The sequence below is a fragment of the Rhinatrema bivittatum genome, chromosome 9, assembly GCF_901001135.1.
Source record: "Rhinatrema bivittatum chromosome 9, aRhiBiv1.1, whole genome shotgun sequence".
NCBI lineage: Eukaryota > Metazoa > Chordata > Amphibia > Gymnophiona > Rhinatrematidae > Rhinatrema > Rhinatrema bivittatum.
The window spans coordinates 152,393,720-152,416,619 of NC_042623.1; the positions used below are offsets into that span (position 1 = coordinate 152,393,720).

General features: G+C 42.8%; 1 protein-coding gene across 6 annotated transcripts in view; it reads right to left on the reverse strand.

Moving 5' to 3' along the window:
• DOCK10 (dedicator of cytokinesis 10) overlaps positions 1-22,900 on the reverse strand; it is a 401,455-nt gene that overhangs the window by 180,791 nt on the left and 197,764 nt on the right. For all 6 annotated transcript variants that reach the window (XR_003858608.1, XM_029615672.1, XM_029615673.1 and 3 more), the window contains exons 10-13: positions 13,099-13,182; positions 8,720-8,875; positions 3,383-3,604; positions 1,735-1,857 (exon numbers count right to left, since the gene is read on the reverse strand). Coding sequence is in view for 5 of the 6 variants with exons in the window: in XM_029615672.1 (XP_029471532.1) it covers positions 1,735-1,857; positions 3,383-3,604; positions 8,720-8,875; positions 13,099-13,182 (585 nt within the window). In the remaining variant the exon portion in view is untranslated. The remainder of the gene's footprint in view (positions 1-1,734; positions 1,858-3,382; positions 3,605-8,719; positions 8,876-13,098; positions 13,183-22,900) is intronic.

A 22,900-nucleotide genomic window follows, 5' to 3' on the forward strand; every position in this document is an offset into this window, starting at 1 on the left:
CTGAGCAGGAAAGCACTGGCAGTTTAATAATTGCACCACAGTGTGCACAGCAAGATTACCTGACACACAGGCAGATACAGTACAGTGCGCTGTACTGTATCGGCCTGTGTGTCAGGTGGAGCGCACTGTACTGGTGGAGCGCACTGTTAACCCATGATTGGATGCGCATTTTCGACGCGCTAACTTTACCCCTTATTCAGTAAGGGGAATAGCGTGTCAAAAATGCGCCCTATTAGGCATGGCCCTATTAGTTATTCCCGTGCAATTCAGTAAGTAAAATGTGCAGCCAAGCCGCACATTTTACTTTAAGAAATTAGCGCCTACCCAAAGGTAGGCGTTAATTTCTGCCGGCGCCAGGGAAGTGCACAGAAAAGCAGTGAAAACTGATCTCCGACTTAATATCAAGGCGATATTAAGTCGGAGATCCTGAAAGTTAAAAAAAGTAAAAAAAAAAAAAGAAAAAAAAATTTGAAATAGGCCCGCGGCTTGAAAACCGGACGCTCAATTTTGACAGTGTCCGGTTTCCGAACCTGTGGCTGTCAGCAGGCTGTCAAACCAGCTGACAGCCGCCGCTTCTGTCCGAAAAGAGGCTCTAGGGACGTGCTAGTGTCCCTAGCGCCTCTTTTTACCACCAGCCCTAATTTAAATAAATTAAATTACTGTATCGCGCACATAGGAGAGTGTCCTGTGCGCGTGCTGGGAGAGCGGGTGCTCGCCCGCTCTCCCCATGATTTTTACTGTATCGGCCCGACAAAATGAAAAGCTGAAAAGGCACGAGTAAGATAGTAGATACCTCCTGCATGTTCCATTACAGAAAGGTTTTGACTGCATAATAGATAGACATCATGATCTGCATAAACTAAATACGCATAATAACTCTTAGTCTTGGAATCTGAAATATATTTGTTGTATCAAGAACATACATTAGATATATTATTAGCCATAAAGGGGTACATATTCAGTCACTGTTCGGATAGCATAGTTAGCCTGATAAGCATATCCAGCTAACTTTGGGGGTACATTCAATAGTGCAGCCTCACTACTGTAGATAGTCAGCTATCTTACACTTAGCCAGAGATCATTATCCGGCTTACTTTAGGACAGCTCTTAGGTATGACCATACTGAGCCAGGAAAGTTATTTGGCTAACTCTGAATATCGTAAATCCTCCCTAAAACACCCCTGGAAGGCCCCTATGTAATCCAGCTAAATACCTCTGAATATGGACCTCTAACTGCCTACAAACCTAATAAATTTGTCCCATAAATCCATTGCCTGAAAGTGTCCCACTGATAATGGATATATGTTGTAACAGTAAAGAGGATGACATTCAGCACTATTTAGCCAGATAAATAGGGACTTATCTGGCTAACTGGCAGCCACAGAATATCTGGCTACATTCAGCAGTCACCACTTAGCCGGATAAGTTCTTATCCAGCTAAGCAGATAGATGGCTATCTAACGGGCAGATTGGGTTGGAGCTACTTATCTGTCAATAGTAGCCAGATAACTGCCGATAATCGGACTTATCCACCTTTGCAAGACGGATAAGTTAGACCTGCTCAATAACAGGTCTAAACTTAGTCGGATATGAGTGATCCAGCTAAGGGGGGATTTCTAAGGGGATATTCAGCAGTATAGCCATGCTAAGTCTTATCTGGATAACTTACATAGTCACTCAGCTTTGAATATTGAGGCCAAAGTATTTTGTATTAAATCTATTACAACGTGTTACCTTCATGGAGTCTGAATTCTTAATGTATGGTTCAGCGTTGCCAGCAATGTTTCCCATCAGAACTTTTTCTATCCTTGCCACCAAAACAATTTCTGAATGAGGGTTAGTGATGGAAAAAATGGCCTGTGAATAACACAAAGTCCATAATTAATTTTGCATTTGCAAATGTCTTTTTCTGATTTTAGTTTAAGTACCAGCACCTTTCAGATTCTGATCTCCTATGTGTAAGTACCTTCACTGTCACTCAGTTCCCTGCCCCAAAGTACTTACAATCTAAATGGGTTCCTGAGGCTACAGGAGATAAACGAGACTATTTACTAAGCTGCATTATCACAATAATGCATATAACTGCCCAATTAACACACATTATAAATGGATAATGTGCATTAATTAAAGGTAATGCATATTAATCTGTAATACCACAACTTAATACCCCCAAAAAGCAGTCCCAATGGAAGTTAAAAATAATGAACTGTGTCACCTGCAAATGCAAGCAAATCAGCTCATTATTATGGAAAAGAATAACACAGCTTGTGGTAAACTTTGCAAGCTTCGTTATTCTGAAAACTTTAACTACACCTTCTCCTGGGAGCACTGCCAGGTTACTGCCCCTGGTGACACTCCCTGGGTCAAAATTTAAGAGGCCCCTCTCCCGCACTCCACTGTCTGGAAATGCCTGGTGGGCTAGTGGTGAAGGGCATGATTCCTCCCCGTACCATCACCTGGGCCATCAAGAAATAAACATAACTTCCTACACCCTTTTGCCAAGCTTGAGCACCTGGGGTCAGTAAAAATATCGCTGATGGGGTAGGAGCAACTGGTGATCAATCCTGCCCCCATTAGAACACCCCCCCCCCCCCACAGGGAGTTCATCATAAGCCTGAGAAGGATCAGGGGCTGGGGAGTGGCTCCCAGAAAGGGGAAAGCTATATTTTGTAATAAGGGGGGTTTGCAACAGGTACAGGACTTGGCAATAGGGGGTAGGGAATAAGCAGTTGGATAATTTTTATTTGAAATTGATGATCTGGTTGGGGGGTCATGGTCTTCTCGAATAGATTATTACCAGGGATATTGGTATGGGGGTGGGAAGCTTTGACTGGGCCTGGTGGCCCTGGGATAGTATGCCATTATCATGGGTTGCTGCGGCCAGGATTGTGTGAATTTCCCGGCTGCAGCAACACAAGGAAAAATATTGTAGGATTTATTAAACTGAAGCGCAGCTTAGTAAATCCTGCAAAGTTTTTCCCTGTGGTAAAATAGCACTTCAAGCATTTTTTTGTTGCAGCTTAGTAAATAGATCCCAAACTAGAAGCTAAACTTGATCAATGGTTTCTGTGGTTCACAGCCAATTGCTCTCTAAGCACTAGACCACCCCTTCTCCATAATAATGCATGTGATTGATCAATTTTAATTCAGCCAATGAAGCCACACAATACATAAAGCAGATACACCAGCAAACTGTGTCCATTCACCCATGTTCCTTTTGGTCTCTAGAATTTTTTAACATAAGAATTCGACATATAATTTTGTGTCCTTGAATTTTTATAAGTCACGAATTTGGGGGACTCAACCCTTTCATCTCCAACTCACGCAAGGCTCAATACTGGTTTTACAAACAAACAAAAAAAGTGCAAAACGATCTATAAACCTGTTTGGGGTACTGCAGCCATTTCTCTGGAAAACCTTTGATCTGTGGCTCCCCTGATTGTTTCCTAAGAACTGGTGAATTTGCTCCGTTTTCTGCTGAAGGTGAACATCCTAAAATCATCTGTCTAACAAGAGGGTGGTTCAGATCCACGTGAAAATCGGCAGATATCTTCCTACTGTCCCTGATATCAAAAAGAGCGATGCTCACAAAGAATGGCTCAATCTGGAGAAAGAAAACACAGATCCACCATGTTATTATGGAAAAAAAGAAGATTAAAAACAACATTAGCTTGAAAAATCACTCAGCATCTTTGTGCAGAGTAATATGCTTTACCATTATGGCCAGCTCTTTTGCAACATTTCATAGCAGCATAAATATTTGGAGATACTTCACCAGTTATGTATTTGTTTTATCACAAAAAAATTTTTTGTGGATCATAGAAATGTACACTAATGTATAACTTTATACACATCCCCAAATTTTGCAAAATTGAGACCTTTAAGAATAATAAACTGAGAGGCAGCAAGCTGGCATAGTAATTAGGATTATTATGCAACTCCCTGTGAGAGACAAAAGTTTGATTCCTGGCCCTAGCTCCCGTTCCTTGGGGCGGCTGTGGATTCAGCAGTGCAGTAATGCTCGGATACCTTGGAAGGAGGGCCAACACTAGGTCCTGCTCAAGGGACCAGTCAAAGAGCAGCTTTTGAAGAAGCTCTGATAAAAGCTGTATTCTGGCCTTGGACACAACAGGTCATTGCTGTGCTTGGATGGCAGCTGTTGAGAGGGGAAATCAGAAAATACTGACGGCCATGCATTTGGTGAGAGCTAGATGGAAAGAAGCAGCTAGAGAAGTGCTGCGGGGAGAAGACAACTATTTGTTAAAGACAGTGTAAAGCTTAAACTATGAAAGACTAAGTATAATTTAATAAAGCAGCATGCTACAGCAAAACATAATTAAAGGCACTCAGTGCTGCAGGAATGACTTTAGCAAATGTCACAGCTGCTGGTTCCACTAATTTCTAATGATAAACATAGCATCAAAATAAATGTTTGGAAAATGAGAAGGATGGAAATACAAAAAAAAAAAACCACCAAAAAAAACCAAACCCAAAAGAATTCAAAGGGAAACATCAATCGCCAACCACTACTTAATAAAAAGGTACCGCCGCATCGGATGCAAGCTCGATTCCTCTCTTCCGCTTATATAATTGCCCACCCCTCACCCCCACTCTCCCTAGCTCATTTTTTTAACTGGAGCTGTGAAAAAAGTTCTATATCACACCATTGTTCGAATGAAGATCTTTATTGGATGGACATGGCTGCAATATAGATCCATTACATAAACAATTCAGCCACTAAACATATTCCCAGAGCCCCATGGTGTGACCACTCCCTCGCCTGCTGAGATGCAATTCATAAAGGCTCAATGCGCTTTCGTGCTACTACAACATTCTGCTATTGGGGAAGCAAGGCCATTGAAACCTCGTTCCTCTGATGATACTGGAATTCGTAAAAGAGCAGAACTCTTTTATTAAGCATGCAGCACAATCTTGGGGTGGAGAGCAGGCCAATCCTGGTTGTGAAAGCCGAAGACTTGACAGGCGACTCATCTCCTCTCTTACCCACCCATACAATCTAGTTGTGGGAATTCCAGCTTGGTATTCTCTGCCTGACCAACTTTTCAACATAGCACTTGCCGTGCACCCTTGGGGTGCTCTGTGTCACCTATCCTACAGCTTGGCAAAGTTGCACATTGCATTTAGCCATTAACATACAAGCCTGTGCCCCACACTTGTGTCCAACATGAGGCCTTTCCCACCGAGAGACAGCAAAGCCATGGCACAGAACAACCATGTCCTATATAGGCAGGTATTCAACCCAAGAGCCACGTCCTGAGATACCTGGTAATCAAAGCAGCAATAACCAGCAATATGGTCAGGGCACAGCAGGAGAGCAGAAAAACTGCAACAGAGTATCGAACATAGCTCTTACAGAAATCATACATTAGTAGGGGAAAAACAGCCCAAGTGGAGATGGGTGGGAGGCAAGTGTATAGTGCAGGGAGTAACAGTCCACCTTTGGATGCTGAGACTGGATGCCCTCCTCGGACCACAGCAAGCCCCGTGATAAAAGCAGACCCTGTCAGATGTGCAAGTTTTGAGATGAGCCTGCATAAATTATGTGATGTGCAATTAAAAAAAAACAACTCCTGGAAAGCAGTGAGTGAAGAGTCCAGAGACTCTGTAAATAAAACCATTTTAGTGAGAGTTTGCAAGAGCCAGAGGAAACTGTGGGAAGCTATCCAACCTGTAATATCCCATGCAGAGAGGTGTGAGATATGGTGACACAGCTGTCATGCTTCTGTGTTGCCAGGATCTCTAAGGCCTATCTGCCCTGGAAGTGGGACTAGGAGTGTAAATGAACGCCTGCGGGGGTGAGTAACTGAGGACTGAGGAAAGAGCCACAAATGAAGTAATTAACCTCCAAGCAGCACCGCTGCCACCCAAGATATGATGTAAGCTGGGACACTTGAAAAGATCAGTAGTGCCTGGAACCAGTCCTAGCTGAGGAAAGAGCTTGTGGGAGCAAAGCAAACCTGGGAAATGGAAGCACTTTTTGTGAAATAGAAAGGCCCAGCCGCCCGAACGCTCACTGAGAGACAGCACACCCCATGCGCCTACGTAGCTGCACGCAGATGGAAGGCTCATTACCCGGTCCCCTCATCTCATGGGACACATCCATTCCAGCCTCAAGCAACCAGCAACACAAAAGTAAAGAGGCTGCTGTCTCCTCCCCCAAGGATGGGCAGCACTAGCTGAGGCGACAGCACAAATCCAGCACACCTGAAATACATGGTTACGGGGAGGGGATCCAAGGTACGGAAACGAGCCATCACCTGCCCCTCTTTCGGTTCCACCCCTTCTATCACGGTGCTGGCAAAGATCCCGCACACCTTTTTTTTTTTTTTTACAGTCGTTAGCTGAGTACCACCACATGGTAGTCTACATGCCAATGGGGTTCGAATTCTGGCAGCGAAGGCCTCACATATGACTGGCTCTGCATCCCTGCCTAACAATTATCATGGCTGCAAAGGCGGATCAACCTTCTCCACAACACACAAGAGACCTATTCTTTACCCATCACTAGCTCCACAAAATCAAGGATCCCAGCAGTGCTACTCCATGTGATGGGCAACTGAGAAACCAATGCTCCATGGCCACATACTGTGATGAACATCAGGGTGGCGACATAGGAGCAGCTTACCTCTCCTCCTGGTTTCATCCCTGTCGGCCGTAGACATGAGATGGCTACAATCCAGAGGGTGGTGGCACATGCACACCGCTGGCCTCCCGATTCCCAAATTGGAGACCAAGATCACCACATCAAAAGCCTCCCCCCCCCAACCCACTGCAGCAATAGCTTGAATCCCTCTGGGACACCAGCCCATTTATTTTTCATACAGGTGCTAGGGCGACTGCAGTGAGGCCTTCTCTCATCTGATGACGGATGTTGCCGTGGACCTCATGCCAATGCCATCAAAGAATGCTGCAAGCTGAGTAACCACTGCCGCGTCCACTCCCATGACACTGAAGGCCACACGTAGGCTGACCTGCATAACTCTCCCCTGCTGCTGCCCAGATCAAAGAGAAGGCCACTGGCCGCGACTCGAGCTTACCAGGCACACCCATCCCTGCCCCAACAGAGGCTGCACAAAGATGAAGAGGCTGCCAATAACAGGCACGTAGATGGAGAGGGCCACAACTCAAGTCGGGAGCACTGCACCCATCCATACTGAAGAAGGCCAGTGACTCCCCCCCCCCCCACCAAGCAGGCTTGTGCATGGTGGAGGCTACAGCCAAATCTCAAATAAAGGAGCAGAGAAAGAAGAGCGATGCTTGTGTTCAAAGCAGTTGAGGGCCCAACAGCACAAATGTGCCCCGGCATTCGTCTAGGAAAAACCAAAATGACCTATGAGGTGAACTTATCTGAAAAAAACACCGAAAGACACGGCTGTTAGGTAGATAAGCCCCAGCTTTAATCATGCTTTCCGATACATGTCCCCATCCTCCACCCTCTCTACCCGATCCGGAGGCGGAGCACCTCCAAGGTTGTGGCTCCCCCCCTCCCCTTATCTGGGGATAGCAGGCAGCTCCCGTGTCACTGTTTCCCATGAAGCCCGTGTCTTTGTAGGAGTTTTCTAAAATTATAAATTATCTAGACAAGTTAATGCTTGTGAAAGGTGGCAGATTAATAGCCATGAAGCCCAAGGTTACCAACTGATCCTTAGAACAGGTATAGCAGAGGCAATGGAAGGATGAGTTTCTCCCACAGTGCTCTGCAAACAGGCCACAAGTCTGCTCTGCAGGGTCCACCTCGACTGGCACAAGTTCATTCTAGGCCTCATGGTCATCTTGTCCTTGGCTCTTTCTGCCACTTAGCATGATAGTGTTCATGGCAAGGAGGGCACCTATCAATGTGGAGCTAGACTAAGACCACTAGCTCACTTCATGGGCAGTTTGTATTGAAGCATTTTGATTTTCATAGGTCAGCTGGACCTGCAAGACTCTGGGGGTGATTTTTTTTAACAGCCTCTTCAAATTTTCCATTACATACCCACAGAAGTTACACCAGTTTTCAAAGGAAAAGCAGGCACATACTTTTCCTTTGAAAATTGCACCATCCAAATTACCCGCACATATTTACAGCCGCTAATTTTTGCACAGAATTTGTTAAGGAAATTTCCGTGCGTGCTTTTGGAAACAGTATGGTGCCCCCGGGGAATGCCTCTGCTCATTGCGGGGTAAGCACAGGCTCGACATCCACAACTTCACTCACCTATCGGTCGGGCAATTTTCTAAAGGGGCCATTTTCTCCTGGTAAAGCCGAGCCTCCTTTGGAAAATGACCCTCTTTAAGGGACGATTTATCGAAAGCCTTTCCTCCGGTTTTATTCAAGTCCAAAAAAATTGTTGCAGGCCGGTCCCTGAAAATCTTCCAGTGTTTTCACATTTAGAAAAAGGTGGTGCAAACGTGTGATACATTTGCGGACGCGCTCCCCCCAGGAGTGAGGCACTAACTCTCGCCGGAAGACTTGCTCTCAATTCTCTAAGGTGCTTTCTACTTGCGATTGCGAAGGCAATGTTTGAGTAATGACCCGCTCAGAGGCAGGCACATTTCAACTTGTAACTCTCCAAATAAAATGCCTGCCATTTAAGTGCCTGATTAGTGCTGCTGGTGCTGTATATTCCTCATATGTTGGATTTAGTGTCTGGAACTGAAAGAGTCAAGGAATCGAATGTTTCACTGCTATGGAAGAGAAAATGTTTTCAGAACTTACATTTGTCACTGGGTCAATTTCATTCTCTGTAACACAAGCCTGAAGATTCAGTGTAAGAGATTTACACGTTATCATAATCCGCTTTGCAATCTTTTCCTGAAATGGCTTTATTGCAGAATCCTTCACTGTGAAGTCAATTTTCTGAGATTTCATTGCCTATTATGGATAATTCATCATGATTAGACATACAATATTACATGGAAAAATGATTTTTAAAATGATATCTAAACCTTCCTATTATTTATTTCCCTTTCTTCCAAAACTGCTTTCTCTATGCTGTCTAAGCCTTTTCTTTTTCTCCCTGTTGTTAAATGCTGCTTATGCAAACACAAGGCTACTTCAGTGCTGAAATATAAAATGAGTTAATACCAGGTAGTCAAAGTCCTTCAGCGCTTGTGCAAATCCCAAGAAAACTGTACAAATCAGCCCCAAAGTCAGAGCAGTGGCTCCGTGGAAGGTATGCAGAAGGTCCCTGGTTCGGACCCCAAGTCAGCTCTTCCTGGGATGGCTACAATTGGGAATGCTGCAGAGGTAGCATTCATAGTCCCCAAGAGAGAGGAAGAGATAGTCACCACTTAAAGGGTGACACCTAATGACTGGATTCAGAGCCCATGTTTGGAGCCCTGGGGCCTGGCTTCCGGCCCAGGACCATCACTGCAATGATCATACTAGACACATTGGTGGAAGGGGGGCAGGGGTTATAAAACAGGGGGGGGGGCATGCCCTGGGTAGTTGTGAATGAACACTAATGGCACCAGGATCCCAACCTTGCTTCTGACTGAGCTGAAGACCCAAAGGGGCAGGAAAGTGCTGGGTGAAAAATAAAGTCCCATTTTTGGTAGAAATAGCAAATAGAGACCTGCTCCCTTCTTTTATGAGATCAGTCTGTATATGTGTCCTATTAAATTTTACGTTTAGTGTCCTATCCACACCAAATGATGAGGCTATGTCAGGGTAGACATAAGGATTTTGATAGGGCCATTTTTTTTTTGATCCAGGCATATGTGTGGACTGTAGGTGTGTGTGTCCTGGAAAAAAGGCTCCATTAATTCTAGATGGATCTTGTCATAATTGAAATAAATTGTTGTCATGATAATGATCTTTATTATTTAGAAACACAGAAACATGACAGTAGAAAAAGACCATCTAGCCTGCTCATCTGTCCAATTTATGTAGTCCTTACAATTCCATCACTTTCTTAGACATTCCCTGTATTTATCCCATGCTTTCTTGAATTCAGGTACTTTTTTTGTCTCTACCACCTCCACTGGGAAGCCATTCCATGCAGGGCCAGCATGACCATTAGGCGGGTCTAGGAAACCACCTAGGGAGGCATCAGTGGGTGGGGTGCCACCAGGAACGCAAAGGCGCCATTTGAGAGAGAGAGAGAACTGTAAGAGAGTGACCCTAACTCTATATATCTACCAGTGTCAGATGGCACATTCAACTCAGAGTGGGTTTGGGGAAAGGGGGGGGGGGGCGGTGTTACATTGCTCTGCCTAGAGCGCTACAGACCCTTGCACCGGCTCTGATTCCATGCTAATAAAAAGCAAATAAATATTTTCTAAGAGCCTACTCCCTTTCACCCTCGTCCCATGACCTTTGTCCTACGGCCTTTTCCATTGAAAGAGGCTTACTTCTTGTGTATGTAAACCTTGGAGGTATTTAAATGTCTCACTCATATCTTCCCTTTCTCACCTTTCCTCTAGGATGTACATGTTTAGCTCTTTAAGTCTATCCCTACATGCGTTTTATTAGCAAAAATCACTGATAGCACCCCATCTCCCCCACTGATCCCTATGCCCTGATCATTGGTGTGGAAAAGCGGAGACGCGGTTCACAAAAGCTTTCCCTACAAGTGAGCTGCAGTAATTTTATCAGAGCAGAGGGACTTTTTGATCAACCTGTAGTTACATGTAGACCTGCATCTCTTACGCACAGGATATTTGCTGAACATATCCAGGCTCTGGTAACTCACAAGCAATTCTCCTGTTGTTTTTTGATTTTGCATAACAGGTGTTTTAACATTCCACTGTGAATTTAGCCTCACTCATGCTCTTTTTTTTTGTTTGTTTAATAAATGTGCTTCTTTCCTGGTCCCCCCCTTCCCTCCTCTGCCAATTTTCTTTCCGGTTGTTCTTTAAGATTCCTAATGAGAGCGCTCAAGGAGCTCAGTCAGCATGTCTAGCACTTCTCATCAAGCCACTCACAAGGTGCATGATTGAAAGATTTCCTTTTCATTTTGATAATTTTTTGTACTTTTTAAAGGCAATTGCATTATGAATGCCTATTAGGGATGTGCAGCCAAAAAAAATATTCATTTTCATTTTCGTTTTGTTTAATTTTAATTATTTGGTTTGGGGTTGTTTTTCTTTTTGGTTCATTTTCATTTTAGTGCACACTAAAACAAAAACAAACAACAAACACACATCCCTAAAGCCTATGAGAGATGCATGAAGGAACAATTACTATGACTGAAGTGTTGACAGATGGTGCTACTGCTTACGAGTTCTCAAAAATTACAGGCTTGCACTAATTGAATTCTATTGTGTGTATAACACCATGAAAACTTTCCAGACATTTCTAGGCTGATAATGTGCCAATTTGACTTTTCTCAGAGGTCTCATAAATTCACAGCCTTTAGTTAACAGGACAAACAACTGCAGTTCCCATGGACAGTCCTGACAGAGGATAACTTTATAACAACCTGTGTAACTTATGTGTTGTCTATGTGCACAAATCATGTCGATTTTCAAAGCAAACTTATGCATATAATTTTGCTTTGAATATTGTCCCGAAAAACCTCACATATTGACCTGCACAAAGTTATACTTGTTCTTTGCAGGGTGTAACTAACCAGTGCGGGTTAATTTACAAGCATACTTTTTAAAATCAGAAATACATGCATAAATCCCGACTCCTTCCCCACACCACCCATTTTTTGTATATGTGCAAAATTGAGTCAAGCATATATTTTTATGCATACAATCTTCATTCAGTTTTGTAAGAAACCATTTATGAATCTAAATGGCTTTGAAAATGACCCATAAAATCTAAATTTACAATTGTTTCTGTTATTGGACGTACGGGACACTAGGCCTTCTCTTAGGCAACATGGAGAATGTTCTAGTTATGGGAGTGTTACTGGGCAGCAGGGTCACCATGAGTGATGTATGGTCTATCCCTTCAAAGGTGGGCCAGTGAGAAGGTGGGATATATGATGATGATGATGCCCTGAAGGAGGAGTTGGATCCTGGAATCTAAAGAGTCCTGGGCTATGGACTCTAGGGAGGGCACCAAGGGGCTTCCAGTGTGTTCTGTTCAATAAAGGGGAAATCATTTGCAAGTGGAAAAGGGCCAGTTTAAGATCTTACCACCAGAAACCAGTGAACAGATTTGTGCTGGGCTAGCCAGCCAGTTTTTAGTAAACTGTGGCATTTACAGAAAGATTCTTTCTCTTTTCCCTGAGGGCTGAGAAATAAAAGGCTTTTGGGAAGAATACTAGAGACGCCAATTCCCTGAGTGACCTTAAGCCACCTAAGATCTTTGGCTGCATATGTGACTTTTCAGAATATTGAAGAACAAGTCTTACATATTTGGACTGAATAATCTGACGGAGCTCATTTTTCTGTGTGTTAATGTTTCCTAGCTTCTTGCTGAGTCAAGTTATTTTTATTTTTGGAACACACCCTTTGGTGTAAACTGGTTTATTTTTGTGGACTGTGTGTGAACGTCTTAGTAGACCTACAGGGCGGGTCCTGTCCCCAGATCACAGAACCCGTGAGACGTGTGTCCCCATCCCTGCAGTCACATGTAAATCCATAAACCCAGGAGCAAAGTTTTGCAGTTGCCATGTTAGTTCACTTGAATATGTAGAAATCCATCCAATACTACCCTTAACAGAAGGCAGGGGGGTAACCTGCGCAGAGTGGCAGTTACTACCGTATGCAACTTGCTGGGCGGAGTGGATGAACTATTTGGTCTTTATCTGCCATCATTTACCATGTTACTATGTTGCAAAGGTCACCTACAACTTGCTTTTGGACCCTTATTTCTACATAGTCTGGTAAAGAAGTATTTTTTCCACATAAGGCTCGATGGATGCAGAGAATGATCTCCTAGCACTGGTGGTGGTGCCCAGGCACAAATGGTATCAGAATCCAAAAAGGCATGGGAGAGGCAAGATGAATAAAAGGGGAAATCAGGTACGGTCTGCAGTATAATAAAAGATAGGGAACTTGTGCCAACTGGATAGGCCTGTCTTTACCTGTTATCAATTTCTGTATTTCCACATCTAAGACGCTATAGGATGTTTTGAATGTCTTACATTTTTAGTTTTTTACTGATTCTGAAACTTAAAAAAAATATATATTACTTACAGATATATCAGGATCCAGTGAAAACAGATTGAGCCTTTCAGCATTTCTAATAGCTTTAACCGTTTCTTCTGTCTCTGTGATATACTGTTGGGGATATTTAATATGTCAGATTGTGTTATTTATTTAAAAAAACAAAACAAAAAAAAAAAACAGATAAATACAATATTAATCTGGTACTGCCAGTTTTCATCCCACGTAACCAAGGTGTTGTATATAAGTCTTGTCGGAGCAATATAACGAATCAAAAACAGGTGAAAATGCAATGCAACCAATCATCGAAAGAACACGCTAGTGTTGGAGGTTAGCAAGCTGGGTTTGTGTGTAAGGCCTCTCCTAAGAGAGGTACCCCGAACTTCTCAATTATTCATCCACAGCCCGTTGAACATGCCAAAAAATAAATTTTTTACAAGTAAAAAACACATATATATAATGGACATAGAAATGGCTCAGAGTAATTCATATATGAGAATAATTATGTCCCCAAAATAACCAATTCCAAGTTTGTTATTTTCAGAGTCTATAAGCTTTGAACAGATATTCAGTACAGAGTTTCTCCTTGTTTTTCAACACATGCACATTTGTGCAGCAATTCATTCACAAACCCAGCCTTCACACTATAATGAGGACTTGGGCATTGCTTCTGTTCTTTATTGTCTCTTGGGCATTCTACATATGTACAAAGCACAGTAATATGTTGAAAGTTTGGCAAATGAGATGCCAATATGGCAGGGGTAGTTGCTGAATAAAAAGAAACAAAACATTAAAATGTGAATTTTAAAAACCCAGCATGTGCCAAAACTGGCAGATACGTGAATATGTTGGGCCAGCACGCGCCGAGTAGATTTTAAAAGAAGCTCGAGTATGTGCATATCTCCCACTGCACGCACAAATGAAAAGTACAAAAACAGGGATGGGGCATAAGCGAGACATGGGCATTTCTGTATTTCACATTGAAACCAGCACATAAATGCGCACAAGCGCACACCGGGATCCCCTGCCCTGTAACTTTACTCTGCTATGGAGGATGTGTAAGTAATAAAATATAGATAGACTGGCGGGGTTTTAAGGGTCAGGGCTAACAGGGCAGAAGGCTTTTAAGGGTTCAGGCTAACAGGGCAGAAGGAAGGCTATTAAGCTAGGAGGGTTTAGAAGTCCTATTTCTTACCTGGCCAAACTGGGAATGGACAGTGAAATGCTAAGAGAAATTAGGGAAGCTAACCAAACTGTAGTGCAGTAATGATGGGAGATTTCAATTACCCATCTTCACTAGAAAGACGTCATGTAAATATGATTTTGCTTAATGTGCTGTTTACTTACAGAGCCATCATAACACCTGCAGGCATACCAGCGTTTTTTGCTTTGAGGTCTTGCCACTTCAGGTCACGTTTAATCATTGGCTCTAGTCCTTTATTCCACTACTTGTATTTTTTAGGTTTTTTAGGTTTTTAAATTTTTTTCATAAAATTCTGTGTCGGGGTTAAATCTTCCTTGAAATGACTTCCTTGAAATGCCAGAATTATAAATCAGTCCGACGCGTGTTTCGCATCGCTGCATCAGGGACTGAAACACACTCCGCTTCAGTTTTTTACAGATTGCCCCGGTACTCAGATAACTTGCTTGGCTATTATTTTTCTGCGAAGGACAAACAACTTGTAGTTACTTAATGGAGCTCATTATATTAATATAAAATTGTTTGGCACATACCTTGGTGATGCTGAATAAAGGTAACAGTAAACTCACCCAACCTTGCCGCCGTTTCCTCTTACCGGCGTCTGAGCAAAGTTGCCGCGAGAAGTCCACTGAATTTAAATGATTTTTCAGCTGTGTGGATCGGCGCATGCAAGGCTGCCGATTTTGGGCAGCCGGCGCGCGCCGAGCCGTGCAGCCTGTCACCGTTCCCTCCGAGGCCGCTCCGAAATCGGAGCGACCTTGGAGGGAACTCTCTTTCGCCCTCCCCTCCCCTTCCCCTCCCCTCCCTTCCTCTACCTAACCCACCCCCCAGCCCTATCTAAACCCCCCCCCTTACCTTTGTCCGTAGATTTACGCCTGCGAGAAGCAGACGTAAACCTACGCGAGCCAGCAGACTGCTGGCGCGCCGTGCTCCGACCCAAGGGCTGGTCCAAAGGCCTGGACCACGCCCCCGGGCCAGTGCCACGCCCCCGGTCCCGCCCCCAAAATGCCCCGCCCCGCCCCCGTAATGCCACGTCATCGGGTCCCGCCCCTGACACGCCCCCTTCCAAAAACCCCGGGACCTACGCGCGTCCCGGAGCTCTGCGCGCGCCGGCGGCCTATGGAAAATAGGCGCGCCGGCGTGCAAGGCCCTGCTCGCGTAAATCCGCCCGGATTTACGCGAGCAGGACTTTTAAAATTTGCCCGAATATGATCAAATTTGAATTAATGACTGGAAGGGGGATAGTAAGTAAATCCACAACTCTAACACTAAACTTTCAAAAGGAAAACTTTGATAAAATGAGCAAAATAGTTTACAAAATCCTGAAAGCTGTAGCTACAAAGGTTAAGAGTGTGCAACAGGCATGAACAATGTTAAAAAATACTATCTTAGAAATGCAGTCCAGATGTAATCCATGCATTAAGAAAGGTGGAAGAAGGCCAAACAATTGCCAGCATGGTTAAAAGTGAGGTGAAAGAGACTATTTTACCCAAAAGATCTTATTCAAAAATTGGAAGAAGGACACATCAGAAGAAAATAGGATAAAACATAAGCATTGACAAGTTAAATGTAAGACATTGATAAGACAGGCTGAGAGAATTTGGCCATTGAGGCAAAAAGCCATAACAACATTTTTTTTATATATGTCTGAAGCAGAAAGCCTGCGAGAGAGTCAGTTAGACCATTAGATGATCGGGGGATTAAAGGGGCACTTAGGAAAGATAAGGCCATCGTGGAAAGACTAAACAAATTCTTTGCTTTAGTGTTTATTGAAGAGGATGTTGGGGAAGATACCTGTTCCAGAGAAGGTTTTCAAGGGTAATGATTCAGATGAACAGAAACAAATCACAGTGAACCTGGAAGATGTAGTAGGCCAGATTGACAAACTGAAGAGTAGTAAATCACCTGGACTGGATGGTATACATCCTAGGCTTCTGAGAGAACTAAAAAATTAAATTTCAGACCTATTAGAATTCATTTGTAACCTATCATTAAAATTATCTATTGTACCTGAAGACTGGAAGGTGGCTATTATAATCCCAATATTTAAAAAGGGCTCCAGGGGTGATTTGGGAAACTATAGACCGATAAGCCTGACTTCAGTGCCAGGAAAAATAGTGGAAATGGTTATAAAGAATAAAATCACAAAACATTTAGATAGATATGGTTTAATGGGACACAGCCAGCAAGGATTTACCTAAGGGAAATCTTGCCTCACAAATCTTTTTTTGAAGAATTGAATAAACATGTGGATAAAGGTGAACTGGTAGATGTGGTGTATTTGGAGTTTCAGAAGGTGTTTGACAAAGTCCCTCAAGAGAGACTTCTAAGAAAACAAAAAAGTCATGGGATAAGGGGCAATGTCCTTGTGTGGATTGCAAACTGGTTAAAAGGAAACAGAGAGTAGGATTAAATGGTCTGTTTTCACAGTGGAAAAAGGTAAACAGTAATGTGCCTCAGGGATCTGTACTTGGACCAGTGCTTCTTAATATATTTATAAATGATCTGGAAAGGGGTACGAAGAGTGAGGTGATCAAATTTGCGGATGTCACAAAATTATGCAGAGTAGTTAAATCTCAAATGGATTGTGATACATTACAGGAGGACCTTGCAAGACTGGAAGACTGGGCATCCAAATGGCAGATGAAATTTAATGTGGACAAGTGCAAGGTGTTGCATATAGGGAAAAATAACCCTTGCTGTAGTTACACAATGTTAGGGTCTATCATAGGAGTTACCACCCAGGAAAGAGATCTAAGCATCATAGAGCATAATATATTGAAATTGTCGGCTCAGTGTGTTGTGGCGGTCAAAAAGGCAAACAGAATGTTAGGACTCATTAGGAAGGGAATGGCAGATAAAACTGTGGATGTCATAATGCCTCTGTATCACTCCATGGTGAGACCACACCTTGAATACTGTGTACAATTCTGGTCGCCGCATCTCAAAAAAGATATAATTGCGATGGAGAAGGTACAGAGAAGGGCAACCAAAATGATAAGGGGCATGTTATGGGTCCTCTATGAGGAAAGACTAAAGAGGTAAGGGTTATTTAGCTTGGAGAAGAGACGGCTGAGGGGGATATAATAGAGGTCTAGAAAATCATGAAAGGAACAGGTTAATGTAAATTGGTTATTTACTCTCTCAGATAATAGAAGGACAAGGGGGTACTCAATGAAGTTAGCAAGAAGCTCATTTAAAACAAATTGGACAACAAAGGGCCCCCTGGACCGCTCCTTTTCTTCGGCCCAGCTCTTGTGCACGTATCGAGGGTTACGCGTGTGGCTGGGCTTGCACGCACCACGTGCGGAACCCCCATATTTTATGCACGCGGGCGATTTAAAGTTCTCCCGTTAGTGCATAGTTAAGCTCTGGAATTCATTGCTAGAAGATGTGGTTATGGTAGTTAGTATAACTGGGTTTAAAAAAGGTATGGATAAGTTCCTAGAGGAGAAGTCCATAAACTGCTATTAATCAATAAGGAATAGTAGCTTGGGATCTATTTAATGTTTGTGTACTTGCCAGGTTCTTATGGCCTGGATTGGTCACTGTTGGAAACAGTATTCTGGGTTTGATGACCCTTGCTCTGATACAGTATGGCATGTCTTATGTTCTTATCAATTGGGAAAACTGGTAATGGCGTCAGCATGCATGTGTATTAAAATCCCTCACATTTGTGGTAGAAGAGGCATTTGCACGCATAGGCATGCACCCACTTAAAATTGCATGCACCAGGGCACGCGGTCAGCCTATTTTGTAATGTGCGCCTATACGTTCATATGTCATAAAATGGCCTCGTTCCTGGGCATGAGCCAACAAATGTGCGCACATGTGCGCCCCCCCTCATACTTGTTTCAAGTTACCGTCCCTATTCTTTGCGCAAAATGATCTTTTACTTTTTGATGATGAAACGAAAACAGGTCATTTAATGTGAGGATACTTACATTTAGAGCAGCGATTCTCAACCAGTGTGTCGCCAAGCACCAGCAGGTGTGTGGCGGCTCCCCGTGTCCCACTGCCCCTCTTGTGCTTCCCTTCTCCCCAGGGACGGAGCCAAAGAGTGGAGAGATGCTGCGCGCCACCGCCAGAGGCGGCTGAAGAGTTGGAGTGACCCTTTGCGCCACCGCCGGAGGCCAGGCCAGCGGGGCCAAAGATCGGAGAGACGCTGTGTGCCGCCGCTGGAGGCCAGGGTTATTGGGCCAATGAGAAGAGACTCCATGTGAGCTTGTGTGTGTATGAGTGGCAGCTTTGTGTGTCTGTGGTAGAATGGTTGCCTGGGTGCATGAGTGAGAGCTTGTGTGTGTGTGGTACAATGGGTGCATGAGTGGCAGCTGTGTGTGTGTGTGTGTGTGTGGTACAATGAGTGTGTGAGTGGCAGCTTTGTGTGTGTGTAATGGAATGGGTGCCTGGGTGTGTGAGTGAGAGCTTGTGTGTGTGTGTGTGTGGTACAATGGGGGCGTGAGTGGCAGCTTTGTGTGAGTGTGTGTAGAATGGGAGCAAGAGCATTTGTGTGTGATTGAGAGCTTGTATGTTAGTGACAGAGCATGTGTGTGATTGAGAGAGAGAGACTGGTCAGAGGTGATGTGTTTCTGTGAGAGACAGACTAGTCAGGAAGATGACGTGTGTGTGTGAGAGAGAGACAGAGACTGGTCAGCGAGGTGACTGGTGTCTATGAGAGAGACAGAGACTGGTCAGCGAGATGACTGGTGTGTATGTGGGAGAGACAGAGGCTGGACAGGAAGGTGACTGGTGTGTGTGAGAGAGACAGAGACTGGACAGGGAGGTGACTGCTGTGTGTGAGAGACAGAGACTGGGCAGGGAGGTGACTGGTGTGTGTGAGGAAGAGAGACTAGTTAGGGAGGTTACTGGTCTGTGTGAGACAGAGACTGTGTGTGAGTGACTGGTTGTGGGCCCTAAAGAAGAGGACTGTGAGGACAGAGCTTCAGCAGCCACTGCTGTTTCTGGTGAGAGCTATTGGCCTGCAAGGGAAAGAAGTAGGAGAGTTTCTGGAGGGTAAGTAAAGGTGGCTTTTTACGTTTATTTTTCTTGATTGATTGCCATTTTAATTATTGCTGTTTTGAAATATTTTATTGATATTTGGACAATTTTTAATAATTTTTATGAGTTTTTATTGGATGTTATTCTGTTCATCAGCTGTTTTGAAACATTTATTAGTATAGTTTTACAATTATTTCTGTGTGGGGCTCTATAGCAGCTTGGCTTGCTCTGTTTTCCTAATAGGAGGTTTATTCGTGTTTAGGGCCTGGTTAAATATTTCTAGTGTTGCCTTTTCATAGATAGGGTTGTTACTGTTTGAGTGTGTTTCATACTATAGGTGTAACTTTGTGCAGATTAGTTTGTGTGCATTATTGCAGATCCTGGGATTATGTTAGGTGCTATATTTCTCTTTCCATTTCTCCAAGTTTGCACTGCATGCAGAGTGGCTTTTTTGGTTTTCCATTCCAGTTTCTGTCTCCATATCTATAATTTGTGGTCTTTCTGTACTTGGTGAAGGTCAGTTCTGTGTGTGTGACCGAGGTGAGGTATTTTACTAGCATGTAGGCAATTGTATCAATCTTATTTGTTGTGTTTTTTCAGTAGGACATGCATTAGTGGTAAATTATTGTCTTTTCATAAGGAGGGGTATTGGGCCTGCCAGTAAAGGGAGTTTGTTTTGCTTTTACTGAGATGTCATCAAATCCAGAATATCTTTTCTTGTATGGTGAGTTGTACGGGTAATGCCCTAGTTCTGCTCTGCACCCATTGTTGGGGGTCGAAGGGGTTCCTGAGGATGCAGAATGTATATTTACATTTAGCCCCGTGATGCTCACATGTTCAGTGTGTCACGCATGTGAGAACCATCTGTCAGGTGTGTCCCAGCCGAAAAAAAGGTTGAGAACCACTGATTTAGAGAATCTTGGGGATTCATGGGACTTGGCATTATGATATTGCCTAGCATCTTGCAAAATAAAAAAATTGAAAAAATGAAACAAAATCCACTCACTCTTCAGCTCACAAACAAATCAAACCAATACTGCTCAAAGTGTGACCGTTGTTGAATAGGCACAAATCACACATAACACATAAGGCTAATATCTGTCAGTGCATATCACCCCTCAAAATGAGTTGTAATCATCGGTCACAATTTTTTTAGATTTTTGTCAATGCAACTAAAAAACTTAATAAAAGCAAAACTTATTTTGGAGGGAGTCTGTTCAATGTCTTGGATTGAATCTGCTGACATATATAAAACAGGAGCTTGGTCTCTCATGTAAGCTGAGTATCCCTCCTTCAGTTTTAGGAAGGTGAAACTTGAAAAAAAAATCATAAAGCTCCTCCCTCTAATGTGATAATCCTTCCATGACTCACTCCACTTCCTACCATTCAGGAGCCCTATGGCTATAATTTTTTTTAGCATATCAAAGGGTGTGCAGTTCAAAAATCTTTCAAAACCACAATTTATAAATCAATTATAGGTACTTTATTTAGAGCATCCCATATAGTCACAACTTTCTACACAATGGTCCCATGATTCACTCAAAGGCTGCATTGGAAGGGACGTCAAAGGCAAGAAAGCCTCAGTTCTGAAACCACAAGGCAGTTATAGCAGCAATGAGGACAGAGCAAAAATAACTTCAGCAATAATCAAAGGCATAGAAGTAGATTTTATATACCCAGTGGATCATTTCCTTAAACTCATGAAGCTCCTTTGAGAAGATCACTATGGTACACAAAATGGTGCCAAATCACAACCAGTCAGATAACCCACAGGTAAAGTCACATGATCCATAAATGCGAATCAAGAATCAATGCTATTTCAGCCTTGTGTTTTCAGAGTTGAGGCTTTCTTACCTTTGATATCCCTCAGGATGCAGCCTTCAGGCGAAACACGGGACCACACTGGGGGCTCACTCCTTTGTTGTGATTGAATGGCAGGCTCTAAATAAAGTATTTATAACTGATTTATAAACTGTGGTTTTGAAAGATTTTTGGAGGATAGTTCAACACCTTTGGACTGCAGACCCTTTGCTACTTTGATTCTTGTTTGAGTGTGTGATCATTTCACTCCAATTTATTATTCTTGCATTTGTTATTTTTGCAAAAAAATACAGTAGGAGCATATGCAGCAAAATACTTTTTGGCAATATTTCCTACAATGCAACCATTTGTATCATAGAAAAACACAAGAATAATGTTATCCTGCTTATATAACATGTATTATTTGATGATTCTTTGCAATGGCATTTGTTTATAAAATCGGATCACTAATCCTTGCTAATTAATTTCTGTCTGTCCTTCTGGCAAACTCCTTCTCTTTTCTTATCTGATTGGAAAGTCTGAAACTGCAGATGTCTCAAGGAAGAACTTTTCACAGATTGATATTAAATTCCAATTGTAAAAAATAGTTTTGTGTATATTATTAATCTGTTTATATTTGTCTGGCAAGAAGCTGAGGAACTAGCAGTGGCCATATCCTGGCAGTGTAATAGATTACTCAGAGAATGCAGTACCAACAGCGACTACAAGGTGTCAGTATCATCATTTTTCCATTTTATACTACAGTAAAAGCTGCATTATCCGGATTACCTGAGGAATAGGAGGTGCCACTTAATCAAATATGCTGGTTATCTGAGACTCCTTTGCTTTCTGCTCCAAGTGGATATGGAGTGGGCAGAGTACAGAGCAGAGCCACAAAATCTGTTCTGCTCCTTAATCCAGCTTCTCCCTTCTATCATTTCCCCTTCCCTTCCCTTGCAGGGAACAGGAGTAGACGGGTGATTCTGCTGTGGACAGAGGATAGAATAGAGGAGAGAAAAGCTACTCTGCTCCCTAGTGCAATTCCTCCCTTCCTCTCACTCTCCCCTCAATGAAAGGTGCTGCTAGTTTAGCTTTGCATTCTGGCTGGCAAAGTGCCAGCTAATGGGGCTTTGACTCTGTTTTCCTTGCTATTCTGATTGTCTTTCCAGGAGCATTCTACAAAACATTGCTTTTACTTTCCCTGTTGATTCTGATGGACTTTTCTGGAAGTACTTAGCTAGAAATTTATTTTAAAGAATTAAATATCCAACTAGTACTTGACTATTATTTATAATTAAGGATGCACTTTCATTTGAAGCTTGGTTTGAAGTTCAATGAAATTTCTCATTTCATTTGTCTGAAGTCTACTTTTAGGGACCAGCTGATATTTCAAGATTGCTTTGAATTATACTTCTTAAACATACTCTTTAATACATCTAAACCGCAAGTGACGAGTAGTCCGGGCGGCAAGTGATATGCACTGCCGCCGTCTGGCTTGCTGATGCGGTCTTATTTAAAATTAAAAATTTTTCTGATTTAACAAGGGTCTGCACAGCATTGGAAATTATTCTACTTTGTCTTTTTTGTGTTGGGATTTTGATTGATAAGACGAGTGCCGAAGTTCTTTGTTGCATTGTTTTGTTACTTTGTTAAATTAATATTTGGGCACATATCTGACGAAAATATTTCCAAACTGGATGAAAGTTCATGAGTAGACCAAAATGTTGGATTATTCATGCCAAAATTAAATTATTCACATTATTTATTTTTGAAAAATCAGCAATATATTTTTCAGATCTGGCATAATTCATGATAGCAAAATAGGCACAGAGG